This window comes from Zophobas morio, unplaced genomic scaffold (assembly GCF_036711695.1).
Source record: "Zophobas morio isolate AGI-343-1 ecotype UQ-CSIRO unplaced genomic scaffold, CSIRO_AGI_Zmor_V1 ptg000094l, whole genome shotgun sequence".
Lineage (NCBI taxonomy): Eukaryota > Metazoa > Arthropoda > Insecta > Coleoptera > Tenebrionidae > Zophobas > Zophobas morio.
Window position 1 is genome coordinate 277 of NW_026972199.1, and position 19,203 is coordinate 19,479.

Sequence of the window (19,203 nt, forward strand, 5' to 3'; positions counted from 1 at the left end):
ATCTTGATAGAGTAAACCTAGAAAATTAATTTACCAATTTGCAAATTAGGCGAAACGTGGGGATTAAAAGTACTTGAAATAGGGATGAAATAATTTCAAAAAAAAAATATATATATATATATATTTATGGCGTTAATGTTAAAGCTTAGGGACAATGACCAAAGAAATAGCTACAATAGTGGTCTAAAGAACTTTACAAGTAGAGGAAACTTGGAGTTATAGGTTTAATTATTACAAAGGAAATCAGAATTTTAAGCGAGCATAGTTTTAGGACATTTGTATACACAAAAACTTGACAAAAATTTTTGTATGGTAACATCCAGTGTGAGCTCTGTTTGTTGCAATAAGCAAGTTTTGTTCTATCTATCAAAATTGTTTTTAATGGGTTGCTTTTATTTTAATATATACTCAACTTCTAAAGCAGTTGTAAAAATAAATTTTTTTAACTTTCGTGGAATATAAAAGACGCAGTATAAAATATATTTTATTTTATATATAATCACTAAGCAGCTTTGTACTTACTAATTTACCAAATCTCTTAAACGTTAATTCTTGCCCTCAGAACGGGTAATATTAGTAAATATAGTATAGCGCCCATTTAATGTGGAAGGAAAGAGGTATAGCCTAAGCAGATTTATTGAACTGCCTTACCCGCCTATATCGTAATAACAAAAGTGAGTTAATGGTGCGTTATACAAGCGATGTTTTAAAACTCCATTTCGATTAGTTCTTACGATTTAACTATAGCGCCCTAATTATATAGAATAAAAGAAGGTAGGAGTAATACTCTTTACAAAAATACCTTACCCTACATCCAAAAGATTTTAATCTCTCAAGCAAGTACGTTATTTCACATGGTTTTATACGGTGCTTGCGCGAACGCGTATATAATGTTTGTAAATAATGTTATTGGTTTTCACATGGTATGTACTCGCAATTTTCAATTCTAAATTCTAATTAAACGCGCTTACCGTCAGTGTCAATTTAGCTAAAACGCATATAGCTAGCACAGCAAAAATATTTAAACCTTTGAAATCTTAAAAAATGCTTAACTTATTATCTGCTATTAGCTATTATAAAACGCACTTTTTAATTTTTTAAGATGGTTTTACTTTAGACACTCCATCACAGGTGTTAAAAATGGAATTAATCGCTACTGTTTTTAAATACTTTTTAAAATAAAGACGTATTTTTAATGGAATTTGGTTTATTAATAAAAAATTATTTATTTATTTTTTCTAATTTACGGAGTTACTTCCAAAGTGTGTCAAGTATGTATTTAACGAGGAGCTGTTTGTTCCAGGATTGATTACTCCTAAAGTTACTACAACAGATGTGGCTTTACAATAGAAGAAAATAGTGTACCCAAGAGAGAATTAAGTGTACATAAATTCTTAAAAATTAGTAGTATACACCCTAATTTGGAGTCCCTCCTTTAGAACTCAACAGGTCCCCCAGAAAGCAGAGCAGGTAAACAAAAAAATTAGCTTTCTTCCTAATGCATTTGGTCGCTAAGTTAAAATATTTAGGCGTAATCTAGATCATGGTAAAAGGTTCAGACCGGAAAAACTCTCAGCTCCGGACTAGAATAAATAATTTAGTCTTCTTTTTTTATATACCTTTGCAAAGAGCACTTTGTGAATGGAGCAAAGAAGTACTATCCTTGTTTAATATAAACTGCAGCTAATCATAAAGCACAATAAAAATATTGACTTTGTTTTTATTTTATTTTTTACATAATATGCAAGGTAAAGTTTATTGCAGCTTTAGACTACAAAATTAAATTATTAACAAACTTATAACGCCTCTCAAGACAAGAAATAAAGAAGAATAAAGGTTGCCTTAAAAGATAGCTTGGTATCGCTACGTTAAAAATGAGCTTTTATGCCTCTCAATATTTACTCTACCCAATTTAAAATAATTATTTTTTTTATTTCCTTAATATTTGGACGTTTTTCTATCTCTGTAAAAATAGCTTGTAATATAAATTTTTTGGGAGGAGATAGCCAAATCCAAGGTTTATCGTCAAGCAAACTTCCTTTTGTATACCTTACGTACTCCTCACTTTCGCTACTAGCCTGCGACCAAGGGAATCTTCCAGTCAATATTGTAAAAAAAACCACACCGAATGCCCATACGTCTACTGCTTTTAAATCGGTATCAGTAAACTCCGATTCGAGATCGTACCATAACTCTGGGGCCATGTAAGGCACTGTACCCACCTGTCTTTTGTGTGATCTCTTGGGGACTGTAAATTCGGATAAACCGAAGTCAATGATTTTAAGACATGAAAGATCGCTAGTTAAAGCAATGTTTTCAGGTTTGATATCACGATGAACAATATTAAGATCGTGCAAGTAACTTAAACCGTCGCACAATTGCAACATATAGTTCTTTGCATTAACCATATTGGTTAAACCTTTTTCTGGGTTTATAGATTCGTATAGGTCACCGCCACCCAGGTACTCTTGAAGGATCACATATTCCCTTAAAATCTGGTTACTGGGCAAAATATTATCGCAGACCCCGAGTTTAAGCATTTCTATAACATTTTTATGTTTTAATACTTGCATGAACTTAATTTCCTTGAATATAGCCAGTTCCGTATTAAAATTTCTTGAAAATAAACGTTTTAAGACATAAAGTTCTTGCGATTCTTTGTGAACAACCAATTGAACTTTAGCTGTTTGTGAAATATTTAAAGTATTTTTTAATCTAAACGTTTTGTTAATTTCCTTGTAGAAATTGTAAGAATTTTCTTGGCTGCTAATGGTGCTAAATATACTATTTCTAGCACTTTTATGGGGGTTTTTTACGTCTTTCAGTGTGTTAGATGCTTCAATGCATTTAGTTTTTGAAGGAATAATTTCTAATAATGTATTTTTTATTAGCTGGGAGTCGTCGTTTTTTTTCCAAGAATCTAATAACCTTTTTTTTTTGGAACTCTCCTCGTAAACTATAGAGCTAAATGAGCATGCAGGTTTTAACGTAGTATCAACATCAATAGTGCAAAAGTCATAATCTTCCAGCTCAGTTTTTCTTGACTTCGTTTGAATTCTTAAAGTTTTAGCCTCATTTGTTCGGTAAAAAACGTTTTCTGACTTATCCTTCTTTTTAAAATGTGTAAAATATCTGAAAATAAGTGAGAGCCAACGATTGTGGCTTTTTTCTTCTTTTTCTAATTTGTGTTTCATTTTACCCTTCCCTCCACTTTAACATGGTATATTATGACTTTCTGTTGTGGTTAAAAAAAAACGATAAACGAAAAATATTTCCTATTCGTGGTGTTACTTCTTTAACGGCTACAGGTAGCCACTAGAATTGATTTGTTACAAATAAAAACTATAATGGAAAACTGTCTAAAATAAGTAGGAAGAATTTGAATGTAATAAAATGATTCTATAAAAAGAAAGTATCTAAAGTCAAAATTAAAAAAATAGATAATACACCTGGATAAACATAAATAAAAAATTTTTTATTTACTAATGGCTATATTTATATTAGCTTCAACACTATAAAGTCACTGAAGTGTTACCCTATTTTTCCTTGCAAGTTTGGGACCTCACAAGGAGCGTTCTTATAAAGTTTTAATAATTTTCCCAATAAAAATTCGTCGTTTACAGTAACTTTTAATAAAAAAAAATGGTTCAAGGGTTTCTCTTGTTCTTAAGTTTAAAGTAGACCTAATAATAAAATTATTTTATTTTGTTATTGTTGCTTTTTTTAGTTAACAGTTATATGAGTTATTAAAACGGGTAATTAATATAAAACTTACTGAGCAGAATAGGAAGTGAACGAGCTACACTTAAACAAGTTGATAATAATTAGGAGCTCAAACGAGTTTTTTTTAATTAACAGATTTCAGCGAGTTAAGAACTGTTACTGGGCATGCATGAATGGAAATGCCCGCTAAATAAATAAAGAAAGCTTGAAGAGAGCATCAGAATAAAAAATTAATATACATATATTACTACACCCAGCTATTTTATTCCGTTCATTTTACTAATTTTAATTTAGTAAATTAGCCATGAAATTACTAGAAGACGAGGCAGAAAAAGTTCTTCCTCTTGCTGACTAAAAACATAGGGGTATATGAACTCGGCGAAATTTTTAACGATATTGTATGAGGCCTGTGCAACTTATTAGTATGCTAAACTTCCCAATAAAGCCTTACTAAAGATATGAGGGGGGTAGAAAAATAGTTCCATTTTGCAAGACCTTTGATCTTAAAATTTAAATAGAAGCATGTAACCCTTAAAACGTGGGCTTCTTTGCACAGACAAATAAAAATTTCAAGTTTCAGTAAACTTATTTAATCAAAATATTCGCTTTAATGCGATAACTATGGCCGAATTATTATTGTAATCCCTTATAGCGATTGTAATTAATAACTACTTTTTATTAAACATAAATATTTAAGTATTTCTGGCTTATATAAATCTGAAGCTAGGATATATAAAAATGAAGTAGGTAACAGAAGTCTCAAATATAATTTCTGAAACAAATTATTCCCCTATCACAACCCTAATTCGTGACACATAACCAGATATGTGACCTCTACCTAGCGGTTGGGGTGGGGGGTGGGGGGGCTAGTGCTGTAGGGCTTAACTTAGGAGTTCATAATTGTTTGACCAACTAGCTGAATGAGATAAAAAAATGTCCCAGAAATGCTATTAATTCTTGTACTAAGCGTCTCCTAAAGTCCAAAGGCTGTCCAAACACAGAGCCCCTCTAACAGAAAATTTATACGCAATGTCCTCGTCCCTCATCATCCGGAACTGTGTTTGTAAACGTAGCTAAAGCATGATAAATGTCGCAGATTCAGTTATTGTCGGTGCAGCTCACAGTTCCGTGGGTCTTCTTCAAACAAAAATTATTATATAGCAACCAATTGGCAGCCTAACTTATTTGTTCCTAACATTGTAGGGTTCCCTCTACTAGCAGACAACTTAAAATTTACAATCTCTTTCTTTTATAGTTGATACCGTCTTCTTAAGGCCTTCAGAAGCCCCTTTTATTTCTTTCCTTTAAATAAAGATATTGTTTATTAGAATTTATGAGGGCTAAATTAATTACACAACAAAGACCGAAAAAGAGAGTCTAGTCGGTGGGAATCGAGCCCATGACCTTGATTATGAGCGTCAATGCTCTTAACTGGTGAGCTACGATGACAACTCTCGACACCGATATGATGTCTTTATTAACCTGATACTGGATCAACAGGTAAGAACAAGTTTGGTGGTTAAGTGAATAAAAAAATTTTTTTTACGTGATAAGTACCATAGAGGATAACCCTACATCCCTAGTCCCTTTTTAAATAATTGTCTTAAAATTTTTAAAAAAACCAAGTTGCAATTCATTTTATCACCCTTAATCGTCATTAACCTTATGTTATTGTAGGAAGTAACGATATAAACACTAAAAAAGCTATAATTAATGAGTCATTCAGTAAACGCGAAGAGTTAAAAAAAAATTAAACCAAAGCAATAGCGAATAAAGTTTGTAACGACCAGCTTCTCAGCCACATAAAGGATATATATATTTTTACAAAAAATAAGTAATTTACTTTGCGCCCGCGAGGGTAACGAGGTAAAACTCTTTATAAAATAGTTAAAAAATTTTCCCTCAGCTTCAGGATGAAAACGCTCTCACCCTTCTCCAAAACAAAACTTATAAAAAATCAATTCTCTCTACATGAACAGTTATCGTTTCGAAATCTTCTGGAGCAAACATTGCATGTACATTATTTAGAAGGGCTCCCGTGAGTACACAACAAATTATATTTTCAAATTTAAAAACGGTATTATCGCTTAGTTTTTTTTTTTATTAAATACATATTTTTATTTTTGTGTTAGTTAAAATCAAATTTAATATATTTAAAAAATGAGACGAAAAAGTTTACAAAAAAATTGTCACGTGTCATCTCACGTGCTGTTTCCTGTCCCACATTTTTAAATTCGTTTTAGATATGATCGCTCCTCCTCTTTTTCTCGTATAATAATCCTCCAAAAAATCGTTTTTGTGATGAAAAAAATGGCGGTTAACAATTAGCCGAGCTTGTATAATGGGCTATATACCTTAGAACAAGCCCTGAAATTAATTATTTAGAAATCGAAATTAGCTTCTGAAACCGAAACAGGGAAAAAGTGGTCACACAATATTACCGGGAAATTCTTTAATAAAATATCTATAAACGTGTGCGAAACAATAAATAGTTAGGCGTTAGAAATTGGTGGGGTAGGAATGCAGCCGTCGTGTATGGTATAATAATAATCGTGACACTGAACTGGATCCTTTTTAAATATTAACAAAAGATAAAAATTGGTTTCAGCAACTTGGAGCGAAGAAAAATTCTTTTGGTCCGATGGTGTCATATTTCTGCGGTATATGTTGGAATCTACTCTTATAAAATTACGCATTCATACCATGACTTAACACTTGGCTGTTATAAGCGTCACAGTTTAAATTTTTTACTCTCCCAATAGGTCTACGGGACGATGAAATAAATTTATTTTTCCTCAGTCAGTATGTAGTAAAAAAGGAGCTAAGTTCATTCAAAGGATTACTTTTATGAAACGAATTTAATGAATGTTGGTTTATCAATTGCTTCATTAAAGTTAATGCCACCACCAAATAATACCGATGGCCAAACAAAAGCTTTAATAAACTTTTTCAGCAAACAATTAGGATATTTATACTCCTGGGTAGTCGCCTTTAGTTAGTTCATATATATTTGTAGCTAATTTCATATGCCTAAATCCGTTTTCGGATGGGAGTGTGAAACAACGCAATTAAATTAATATTTCCCTTCATTTTATAACGTCCTAGCTGTAGCCGCTACAATTTAACTTTAAGATATTGAGCAGGGAAAGAGCTAGAATTTAGAGCTAATAAGGTCTAAGCAACAGTCGTTAATGTCATTATTGGCTGGATGTAAGAAATATAGAATTGCCATTAAATGCGCAAGGAAAGTTTGCTCTTGCTGCATAGTAAAGGGTAAAGCGCCTTCTTGTTGCCTTAGACTTCGCCGCTACATAGCCAGGTGTGGCTGCCAGGAAATTTCTTGTCAATGATGACTCCCAGTTATTTTGCTTGAGAACAGCACGGAATCTTCACGCTATCAAATGTAAAGGCCCCCAACGAGAAAACGGTTTTCATGGAAATTATAAGCATTGCTCGTTATCACATTTATAGAAACTTTCCAGTTACGGCCCTAGCCAGCAAGGGCATTAAGATAACACTGTAGACGCTGGCATAGCAAGGCGGAGAACTTCCACGAATGAGTAAACGGTTGTATAACCGCATAGAAGGCGATTTATGTTTGTGGATTTTGACGACAATAGCATATAAATTGCAAGTAAAAGGGGCGAGAGAAGTTGCCCTTGGGGAACTCTAACAAAAGTTGTAAATTATCGACCGAAAAGGTGAGTTGTCACCCTGAACCCGTGGTTAGAGCATTATCGCGTAAGCTCAAGGTCGTGGGTTTGGTTCCAGCAGGTGCCAACTCGCATTTTATGATTTGGTGGTTACGTGTCAACTTCCCCATAAGCAACTTCTAATAGACTCCTGCTGTCAGATATCGCAGCTGCGTCTGGAGTATGTTTCTAATTTTTTTTTTTATTACCTACATAACACAGTCAGGCCTTAATTAAAAGAGAGAAGCCGACATGAATGGCCAAGCGAAAGAGCTTTTACCAAAAGACTGCTCCGGAAAACTAAAAAAGCGGAAAATATCGGGCACTGACCCCTGCCATTCGGCCTAGTGGTATGGAAAACCGCCAAAAAAAACCACCGGGAGAGGGGGCCCCAGGGTACAAGACCCGAGACCTTCTAAAGTCTTTCCGGATAGCACCATTTCCATTTTACCAACCAGTCCGTTCCGATTAAGAGCTCCCTCCCGGTCTGAGGTTTATTGTGTTATATACCCATTTATAATGTAATTTGATGAAAGAGGTAAAAAATCAAAATTGTTCGGGAACACTCCAACAAAATTCACATGGTTTTTTTTGGTTACGTTAACTCGAACCAAGCCACACCATACGCACGATTTTCATTAGCACTATTGAAGTCTGTTTTTAATTGCAATTAAACAAAATGGGTTATTACTAAGAACCTATCCATTTTAATTATATATACGTGATTAAAAAAGGTTCCGTCAGAGTTAATTGGTAATGTGCATCGCCCCTAAGTTCTTCGTTGGAGCATATTTTATTATTTAATAGCGTTTTAAGTGTAATATTTAACTTTTTATAGAGTTAATAATTTATATTTAATTAATACTGTCCTTAACGAATTTAAGTGTATATTTCTTCTTCCAAATGTAATTTTAATTTCATTACTATAGTAAAACGCAAACTTTACAAAATACATTTAAATGTAAATAACAGCTGTACCCCCCCCCCATAAATTGGGCTAAGCTTGTTATAATAGTAAGGCGAAGAGTTTAAAAAAGTAAATAAATTTGTTCTTTCAATATTAACCTGATCGAACTTTGTTAAATAATATTTTAAAGCACAATTTTTGCACGTTGGTAAGGAGCGGTTAATTATATGCTCATTTTTGGTTGTGAGAGCGAACAAAAGACGATAATAGTTGGTGTTTCTTCTCTTAAAGGGGGAAAAGGCGCAATGAAAATAGCTATAGACGGCGCAGGATAAAAAAATTTTTCATAGTTAAGTCGTATCATACGAGCAAAATTTTTGAAGATGTACTATTTCCAGCAGGTCTTTTCGGAGCAAATAGCCTGTTTCTAAGGATGATTTATTAATAGCCATAGTTAAGTACAAGCTTTAACTCCCATAAAAATATTTCTGACGTTCACTAAGGGGATGGTTCTTTCAGTTCGTGCAGTCTTGCTACGTACTCAGCGTCTGGCTTGCCAAAAGTTATTTTTCGTGAACTTTTTTCGGAAGTTTCAAGAAACGATGCAATTTCGTGTTTCTTTTCTTCTGAACAAAAAGGAAGTATGGAGAGGACCATATCCAGCTTTGAGTCAAAATCAACTAAAAAGGATTCCAAGCTCTTATGGATCAACAGTGTTCTACTTCCTGCATTATACTATGCAAAATTTAAACTTGATAAATTCTTTAACTTCTTAGGGGAAGAGTAATCACAATTTTTAATACACGCATACTGACTGATGCTTACGTTCAAAGCAGTTTCTGCCGTCCTTGTTGAAAGAGAGTGTAGTTGTTTTTGCAACTCTGTGCTATTCTTAGAAAGAATAGGAACAGAGTTTCCAAAAGCAGAGGAGCCCCAGTGGACATTCAGCATAAAAAGCTGATCGGTTTGGAAAACCACAAGTGGCCGTCTAAGCAGAGTTGTTCGTATATGATTCTTGGTCCAAAAAATATTTGGCTAATATAACCGAGGATCTGATTGGTCAAATGGCTTGAGTGTATGAGGACACTTTGTGGGTTTCTTTATAAAGGGAAGCGCCCCACGAAGAAGATTAAATTCAATCTAGAGGGTTATCATTTCATAGTAATAATAATGTTGCGTAAACTGCCAAATATCCACCTCAAACAAGGAAAAAACGTTATTAGCACATTCATAACTATTTATCTGCATATATACAGTCGTAAGTTTATATTTCCTGTCGATCATATTTTATATAAGAATTTAGTTCCTGAAAAAACTGAGTTCTGGAAGACATAGCAGGCGGCCCAAAAATAATGAGGTTGTGTGCCATTAAACAATGATACATGTTGATGAAAAAAGAGACTCTCTCGTGGTTTTCAAGGCTATAATGCGTAATAGTATAGTATAATAAACAAATAAAAGAAAACATTTAGCCTACCTCACAAGTCGTTCATAGCTAAGAATCTTGAGTTTAGAAATTTCATTAAGAAAGGCAATCAGTTTTTCTGGATTGTATAATAATAAGCGAGTAGTTATAACAGCAACATAAACGAGCCTCTTGATGAATCGGCCTCTAGAGACAGAACAGCCCTTAGACAGTTGGCCATGAGATCACAAGGGTGCACGTCCCCCATGCCGGGGGGAGTGGCGCCAAAGTACATGACGCGTTCGTTCATGAGAATCCGTTCGCTATCCCAGCGGTGTTTTGAGCGGCTCGCATAGGACTTGAAAAAAATGAAATTTTGAGACAATTCGAGCCACAAATTAAAGGAAAAACTTCTTGAATGGCAATAAGGTCATTTAAACCAAACACTTGCCCTACGTTAACGAGATTTTGCTGCGCAGCCATTACCTGCGCGATAAGCTTGTTCCACCTGAAATGAGAAGAATGTGATGAACAGAGAACAACGTAGCATATCCCTACACTATCACACCATTTGTCACGCTTGGCCTTGCTATCGAAAGCAAGGTAGTAAACGCGGCCAACAGTAGCAACGTTAAGGAAGGAAGCTGGGAAATACTTCTCGGGGTTTTTCTGAACCTCTAGAACATCTCTCAAGTCGAGGTCAATATCACACTTGCGACGATTCTTCGAATAGAAGCTATATAGTTTCGCATAACACATGTCTGGTAGAAACCCCCGAGAAAGAAAGCACCAAAGACGAGAAGCGTAGCAAACGGCCCAACATTCCATCCAACGAGTTTCCCACACGGCCCGTCCAGCAATCCCCTAAACATTATGACAAATATTTCGAGCGGGCAACAGGCGCCAAATATATAAAACCTCAATGGAGACGGCCCCGTGAGTATAGTTCACCGTCAGATCCAGTTCTCGCAAGGAGCCAGTGAACAGAACAGAGCGCGTGTTAAAGTGTTCGTCTAGGAAGTATGTCAGCGTCTTTCGGCCCTGAAATAGTTAATATATGGCATAAAGTGATTTTCTTTGATGATAGCAAATACTTCAGTAGTTTTCAAAAGTTGCGCAAGGAAATTGGAAATGTCATCTCTAACGAGTTCAATAGAGTGGGTAGAAAGTGAACTGTTAGCAAACGCACTGGCAGTTTCTTCATGGCTAAACTTCCACTCAGGAAACCCTGATGATATTATGTATGTAAGGGGGTAAGCATGACGTTAAAAGCACCTTTTGAAGAGCCGTGAATATGCGAATGAAGGGTTTGTAATTCGTGGATGCTACCGAGGCTGCGAAGGGCAGAAACAGTGTCCGATGCCTCGTTGCTCGGCTCTTTCTCGCTTTCTGAAACCTCAAATATGACATTTAGAGAGAAATCACCAGTAATGGGTGAGTACCAGTGACAGCAGACTTTGGTTTCCTCCATATTTTGACAACAAACCAGACGCCTCGCTGGATGTTGGCTCCAATGACATACATTGGACATGAGATTGATATAGTTTCCTGGCCCTCCTCCGGTAAAGTGGCCTTGTTAATAACCTCATGAAGGCTCTCTTGAGAAAGCTGTGTGCAGGGGGGTGTCTTCAGCGAGCATGGGTGCACCATAATATATAAGTGATGCCTCCGTCTTGTCTGCATGTAAAGCCGCTGCTGGAATGATATTACTGGTGGTGCTGAGGTTTCCGACACTGCACTTATCATCGACCCAAATAACCTCACCCCCTTTAGTATAATTATGCATTTGCGTACATCATTAGCAATACTAAAAATCACCTACTGCAGTTAAATACCTGAATGTTCAATTTCAAAGGAAAATAAATATTTTTTACGATCTCGGTGGTGAATTTTATCGTTCTTTTTACATAATGAATATATATTAAACTAATATTATAAATGATATGAAAGGCAAACTTTTTTAACGGTGTAGGCGACCAGCCATAGAGGAAGATCGCCCAGGAGCGTTCGAATGTCTATTTTCTTCTTTCCAGGAAAGTTCACGACCGCCCATTTGATGAAATCCACGTACATTCCTTTTTTTAGCAATAGTAATTAACGGGCCAACTAGAGCCTTTAACCAAATATGACACCATGCATACTAAAAGTGTAGGTGTTCTCGGCCAAATAGTAATGCTCTAAAGAAGCACGTGCCTTCTTGTCCAAGGGCTCTGGGAGCATCCCCACGCAGAGGGGCGGGGGCTCCTCACCCGGCGAGGTAATGATTAACCTTAAACGAGGAACCGAGTAATGATGAGAAATGTTTTCTGTTGCAGTTGAGAACAATAAACCTATCCACAGTTGTTTCCAGGGGAAATACGACGTGGGAGCAGTCGGAACCGTCCTTTTCGCCCCAGCTATAATGAATACCGCCTACTAATCTCTCACAAAGGGCAAGCACGGTGTTCATAATAGCCTTAGCGATAAGAAAGTAATCACGTAATGGACGACTTGAGTGCAAGTGTACCTTTCCTATGAGGCCCACGTGGAGTTTCCGCTTTAATTCAATCCCAAACCAAATTTTATCGTCATGGTCAAGATCATGAAGAAACTTACCCTGAACTTGAAACTCGAAAGTTCGATTTCTCCCTAAAAAATAATTTTTAAAAAGATGTCGCAAAAAGTATGTTTCTAAAATAAGAAAGTTAGTTCGCTTAAAGGGATTTTTACAAGTTTATAAACTTACCTTCAAAATATGACTGATAGGGTCCTGTGTTAGGCTCTGTGCGTATTTTAATAAGACAGAGGCCCTCAAAATGCTCAGATTTATTTATAAATTGTTAGACAAAAAAGAAGTAAAACCTATAATACCTCAGTAGCAAAGGAATCGGGTCTTCGTGAGTTCGGAGTTATAGCTTTGGATTCACCTCCATACTTAATAATGCATTTTATAAGAAATCTTTAATACCTACTTAAAATTAAAACTACAATATGAGTAAATTTTAAGGGGAGTTGAGCAGATGCAGAGGAAGTTTGAGCGACCGATAAAGAGGATAAAGGTGATGATATAAGCTTTCTTGAGGTCATTTCTGACAGCTCTTTTTGTCTATTATTTTGATTCGAATGTCTATAACGCTAAAAATAAATAAGCTTAAAAACTAATTAAAGTGTTACAAGGAAGTTTCAGAGGGTATTATAGTTTGATTATCAGAAAGTAACAAAGGATTTATCCCTAATAAGTTTAGTAAAGTATTTTTAAGTAATTTATAACTTTCTTATAACAAGTAGATCTACAAACTTACACTTCCTTTTTAGCTGAGAGGCCACAGGCAAAGTAGTTTTCACATTCCTTACGGGGGGGTGTCGCTTATTATAATTTTTTGAGGCAAAAGTACTATCTAATAAATTCGCTCTATAACTACTTATTAAGGGTACGGAGAAAAGGCCGATGGCTAGTTAACAGAACAATAAGTACAAAGTTAAAATCCTTTTGAAAAAAACTCTAAGTACCTAGAAAAAAAATACCAGTGTACCCCCCAATAATATATCCAAATAGCACTAATCCAATCTGATAATATGTATTAAACAAGTCCTTTGCGAAAGTAGTGCTAAAGTTCATGGGCGGGTTAAGAATTCAAAGGTAAGGCCTATTAAGAATAAGTTATACTAAATTACCTCACATTTATAACGCAAGTTAGATAATACGAAGTAAAGATACATTTAGAAAAACTGGATAAGAGAATAACTACTAGAGTACACAGTTTTAGGGATTATTTGTACATCGCGGTTGTATATTAAAAGTACAAATTTAGAAAAAGTTAAGCGGTGCGGAAACGGCTTATCTTGAGGTTAACTTAAACTTCACCAAAAAAGGAGCCCAACTAGGTTCCATTAGTCCGTTAAACCTAAATACACGAGGCCCCACCCACAAATAGTGTATTTGTCAAATTAGTGAGAATTATTGCACTTCTTAGCAACTATATTTGCTGCTTTATTCTATAACAACTAACATTAAAAAATTTTAACAAAGAACAATTAGCCAAATTTGGAAATCATTAAGGAAACCAAAAGCTGAGGAGTGGGCGGCCAGACTGTGAATCTTAATTTTGAAAAGCTGTAAAAAGTTTATTTTTCAGTCTTATTTTAACTCTTCAACTGTTACGAGCCAAACAGGTCAATTACATAAGCTCAGTGGTTAAGAGCTTTGACGCGATTCTCATGGTCGTGGGTCTCGTGCGCATCGACGCGGATTTCTTTTTCGGTCTTTTGATAAACAGTACGAAAATTGATTCATTTCGAAGGAGACCAAGATCAATCAATATGGTTGAGATGATATTAGGTGGTGTTGGAACCAATCCGGCATGATTGAATACTTGATCACCAGGTGGTGCAAACTTATAAACATGGGGGTGGGGATCAATTATGATTTGGCCCTGTATAACATGTAAGGGGGGTCGAATGTTTGGGAAAAGTGACAGGGGGCATCACCGCAATCACGTATTTAGACATTACTAAGAATGAACTACCCAGAGCATGCGATTGATATGACCTTGGACATGGTAAATGGTTTTTCAGCAGGATAATGCACCAGGTCACAATGCACTATCAGGGCGATCTTGGCACCAATAACCCTCGTTCCAAGTGCCAGAGTGGCCTCCACACTTCCCTGATCTCAATCCCACTGTGCATGCATGGTGGAGAGAAACTTGGGATCGTACGAATCAGCTGCTGCTAACATGGACGAGCTTTAAACACGTGTCCAATCAGAATGGGAAAATATAACAACGCATCAATGCTAGGATCTGATTGCCAGTAAACCAAAGAGGATACAAGCAGTGATTCTGAAAAATGAGTACTATACTAATTACTAAAACCTCATTTATTAAATTTAATTTTTTCCAATTGTTTCTAGTCTTTCAACTTTAACAAGTTCATACCTTTTCGAGTATTAAACCAATGTAAGATCAAATACCAACAAAATGTAGCTAGAACGTTAAAGTTTACTGTGTATAAATTTTTAAAGTAATCCATTATTTTATTGAAAAGTTATTCTATATTAAAAGAAAAAATGCAAAACATTGAAACAATTTTGCACGATATCGTATATACGTTGGTAAGCTGTGGCCTGGGGGGGTATGAATGTATCCAATTTACGTGCTTCAACTGTGAGGTAGGTCTCTGTATAAACCTTTATAAAAAATCTGCAATACTCAAATTTTTTATAAAATTAAAAAATATATTTTGAAAAAAGTCAATCTGAGCCCCGGTTTACAATAAGTTTACACCCGTACCAGTTAAAAGGTTAATATTGTATTACTTATCCAACTAAAGTTTTTTTTTTCGCGCAGCCCTCTTGTTTTCCTTAGATGTGGCCTCGGACCTGTACTTTCTACTATGTATTTGCTGTTAACCCTTTAACGGGCAAAACTATGGGACTCAAAATAAATTTGTTTTTCCTGCGAAATCACTAAATTGAACCTAGGAGTGGTAAACCTAGTAACCAGTAACCTATAAGGGTTAATATTTACTCGATTTCATATATATTACTATTTTCCCGGTGTTGTATAATTCCTTTTCTGTTACATTTAAACTTGTACTATATATAGCCTTTCTATATTAAAAAACTTCTACTGTCTAATTTAACTGCAACTCCAAAAGGGGATTAATAAACTAAAAATAAAGAAAATTAAAGAAATGTAAATAATAAAACGAAATCTGAAGTTTATTTTTTTTTATAATTTATAGCACTGTCATTGCTTCATCAACGAGAAGAACATATGCGCTTTATCGTTAAAGTTAGATAGTATATATCAATAAAGACGTAATAGCAGAGTAATGACAATATTACAATTAACGGGATAGTTAACTTTCAATACCGTTATATTTATTTGTAAAATAAATTTTAATAAGTTAATAAAATAAACTATAATTTTAGCTATATTTCCCCTCTATCAAAGCTAAAAAAATATATTTGTCGCGCAGCACCACTCTTCCCTATCAATTTTTTGCGTCATCAAGAAAGAACTACTGCGCTTTATCAGTACAGCTAAATAGTATTTATAAATAAAGGCGTAATTGTAAAGTAATAACAATATTACATATTAAAGGAATAGTAAAGTTTTAATAACGTTTTATTTATAAAAATATATTTTAATAAGCTAATAAAATAAACCATAATCTCTTTTAAATAGAGCTAAGAACTGTTTTGGCCGCGAGTAACTGATGTGCCTACATGAGTCATTATAAAGAGGCTGCCTAATTAGATGTTGCGGTGACTACTGACCCTAGGAATCCAGTTCCGTAAAATTTTATAAAAATATTCTTGAATAGACACACAAGATAACATCCTATAAGTATTTTGACCGTTGCACACAAACTAAGGGGCGTCCACCGCCCTTTTCAGAGCGTGATTTTGTAGTATTTGCAGGCCATGATTATGATTGCTTGAGAAATAAGCCCAGTCAATAGAGACATAGACCATCAGCGGGGGATAACGATTAGTATAACAGGAGCTTGTTTTTTTAAATATTATTTGCTTTTCCCGTATAATAAAAGATTTAAAAATCTATACCTTGTGCTGGTAGTAGAAACGATGTAAGAAAGATGCGGAGTCCATCTTAGTCTGTCTTCGAGCATAACCCCGAGATAATTAACCTTTTTATTCGAGGAATGACAGTTAGTTAAGAAAGACTAGGGCCTGGTTAAGTAACCTCTTTCTTGTTATAATCGTAAAGCTACTTTTCGAAGCATTAATTTATAACCTTTATGTTAAAAACCATGCCTCAAGTGCTCTCAAATAAAACTGTTTGTTAAACACCTGCCAGGCGGATTTTGAACTATAATAAAAGGCTGTGTCATTAGCGTACTGGGCTAAATTATTTTTGATAATTGTAGCATTAAGGACATGCAGATAGAAAAAAGTAAGAGATAATAAGGAGCCTTGAAAGACGCCCATCTTTAATTGTCTAATATTAAACTCAAATGAACTTACTTTAGCAGTAAAGGCTCTAGCCGATAGGTATGAGTGTACCACCAAAGTTAAGTAAAAAGGGAAGCTGGTAGTAATCAGTTGAAGACTGGACCGTCGCACTAAAATTTATAAAAAGCCTTATTAATATCTAAAAAGACCTCACCTTTTACTTTTTTATTTTTATTGTTAAAAGCTTTCGTAACTTCTTCCATAAACCTGAGTATCTGGTGAATTGTAAAAGATTTTTTTTAATTAATCAACTTGAAAATTTGGCAAGACGCATATACTATACACAAATTCTTGTAACCTAGATGACTGCTACTTCCGCCTCTCCTAGGCAGGATAACAAGTTTATGGGGCAATAAACTTTTATAAAACGACTATAGGATCTAGTTTTAGGAATAAACTACCTTTGGGGAAAGTAGGCTAAATATTTAATTAATTAACCTTAAAATCAGAGAGATAGTTCGTAAAGTTAAGTTTTTAAGCATTAAATTAGAAATACCGCGGGCTACGAAAGGCTTTTTTGTAATAAGGGCTCTGTAAAAGTTTTAACTCCCGCACTGGTGGTAAGCTAAACCATTTTACATATGTTTGGACGTAAAAGATAAGAAGTAACTATGGTGGGCACGTTCTTGGTATGGTGTTCATTTTCATCGGGCTCTAACAAGTTTTAAACGTTATTTATCCATCGAAGCTGTGAGTTATTACCGTAGCCCAGGTGGCTAAAACGTTGTCGCGCAGTCTCAAGATCGCAAGTTTGATCCCAGCGTTGCCAACTCGCATTTTTCTGGTCAGGTGTCTACGTGTACAACTTCCCTAAAAACTTTGATAGACTTAAATAATTTCGAAGAAATTTTTAAGAACAAGAAACTTCTATGATTATTTGCTAAACCCCTGCAGGAGTGAAATATAAGAAAATTAACACCCTAATAGTTATACTACGAAATCTAAAAAGTCTCTATTATATGCTTACTAGTCCTAAAACTCCAAAGTCCTATTTAACGATTTTTAGGCAACTGACCCAACAATGTTCCATCCAAAGTTATAACAAAAAATACATAAGAAGAACTATGGTTTTGCTTTTCTATATTGTAGGTATTAATAACTTTGGTGTACAGGTACGTTTCATGGGTTAATACCACTAAACCTATCCAATGACTTTTGAACGCCCAGTAGGCTGTTGCCTTAAAACAAATATAAACTTTACTCCTATTAACAACTAATATAAAGAATATTGAAAGTTGAGTATAATGGCAACTATCCTGAGCTTGATTGCACACCGACTAAAACTAAACTATGTGCTCAAGTTCCACCCTTGAAAGATGCTTGTACGGGAAGTTTTTAAGGAGATAAAAACCCCGCCCTTTGGTTCTCGTGGACCTTACCTGAATCTGAGATATCTATTAAAATCTCCTAATAATCGTGTCACGTGCCAGGTAATGCTACCAATTTTATCTGCTTGGTCACTACTGTAAAATTCGCACTTCAACTCATTATTAGGTTAAAGGGCAGACCCTCGCAAAACGTCCAAATACACAAAGACTATAAAAAGCTTCCTAGTATGCTAAAGTTCTAGAAACTCACACTAACAATCATTGTAGATACATATATTATTTGAATAATAAATCTTAAAAGGATCTCCAATTACGTTTAACTGCCTTATAACCGCCCCAAGTTTACCAAGAAACAAACGCTTTCTAACGATTATATTAAATTGTTATGATCACCACCAAGTCAGCAGTTAAATATATAGTAAGATAATCTACTGGGGGGCTATTGGTTTCCGAAATAAAACTTCTTTTTGTTAAAGGAAAATTACTTATAGATGAGAGATCCTTTAATTTTTAAATTAAATTGGGCAGATTACTCATTATTTAGTTGTATAAAAGAACACCACTAAGATAGAGGCTATTAGGAGCATTGGAAATTTACATGTCCAAAAAGTAGTTTCTCATAATTAATTTAAAAGTTTGACCTCTCTAATATTCGGTGATAAGGCATTTATAGTGTGCGGAGCTTACTGCATGAACTTTTAATGGGATAGAAGAGAGAGAAATACTTTATATTTCTAGGGCCCAATTAGGTCAACCCATATGTTAATTGTCGATTCACTGTTGTTCGCGACTAGCTATGCTAAAAGACGTTTGCAATAAGTCTAAGCGTACCATACATGAGAAACCTTTTCTGTCCGTCATCAGTAATTACTGAGGTTGGCTTGACCCCTCAATTATCTAAAGTAGTTTATTAACTTGGCGAATTTTAACTTATTTTTCAAAAATTTAATTGTGATACTGAAATATAGTATTAAACTCTCCGTTACACACCTTGAAGACGTGCTTCTATGTTTACTTAAAAAAGCAACTCAGTGAAGGATTTCAGTCTTTTAGGTCTTATTTACTTGATGATTATAAGCAAAAAAGTCTGGTTCCTCTTTCCAAATCTTCGGTGTGTAAAAGTTTACTTGACGTACTGGATAAAATGGTTAAGGAGGTACTTGGCCTGAATAATAGTAAAATAGTATTTT

The 19,203-nt window shown here is 34.8% G+C and overlaps 2 protein-coding genes across 7 annotated transcripts; both read right to left on the reverse strand.

The window, feature by feature from the left end:
- Positions 1-2,049: 2,049 nt before the first annotated feature.
- LOC135144332 (serine/threonine-protein kinase SBK1-like) lies at positions 2,050-2,540 on the reverse strand (the record flags this gene model as incomplete). The annotated part of the gene is made up of 1 exon (XM_064076354.1): positions 2,050-2,540. A coding segment is annotated over exon 1 (491 nt), but the record flags the coding sequence as incomplete, so codon positions are not given.
- A 6,208-nt stretch (positions 2,541-8,748) lies between these two features.
- Positions 8,749-13,566, reverse strand: LOC135144333 (uncharacterized). Of its 6 annotated transcripts, none has more exons than XM_064076357.1 (26): positions 13,511-13,566; positions 13,217-13,353; positions 13,009-13,158; positions 12,881-12,938; positions 12,695-12,833; positions 12,578-12,640; positions 12,453-12,525; positions 12,234-12,355; positions 12,058-12,182; positions 11,860-11,996; positions 11,684-11,802; positions 11,563-11,626; positions 11,394-11,494; positions 11,170-11,335; positions 11,003-11,116; positions 10,822-10,955; positions 10,646-10,768; positions 10,518-10,591; positions 10,296-10,463; positions 10,139-10,235; positions 9,917-10,085; positions 9,800-9,866; positions 9,520-9,743; positions 9,368-9,462; positions 9,148-9,310; positions 8,749-9,057 (listed from the first exon to the last, which is right to left on the reverse strand). In XM_064076357.1, exons 2-23 carry the CDS (start codon positions 13,323-13,325, stop codon positions 9,587-9,589), a joined length of 2,529 nt encoding a protein of 842 aa, XP_063932427.1. In that variant the 5' UTR covers positions 13,326-13,353; positions 13,511-13,566; the 3' UTR covers positions 8,749-9,057; positions 9,148-9,310; positions 9,368-9,462; positions 9,520-9,586. The 6 variants fall into 6 exon arrangements, with proteins under 6 accessions (XP_063932427.1, XP_063932431.1, XP_063932430.1 ...); XM_064076361.1 differs by having other exon boundaries at positions 12,695-12,812; positions 13,425-13,529; XM_064076360.1 differs by having other exon boundaries at positions 12,453-12,516; positions 13,425-13,529.
- Between the last annotated feature and the right edge of the window lie 5,637 nt (positions 13,567-19,203).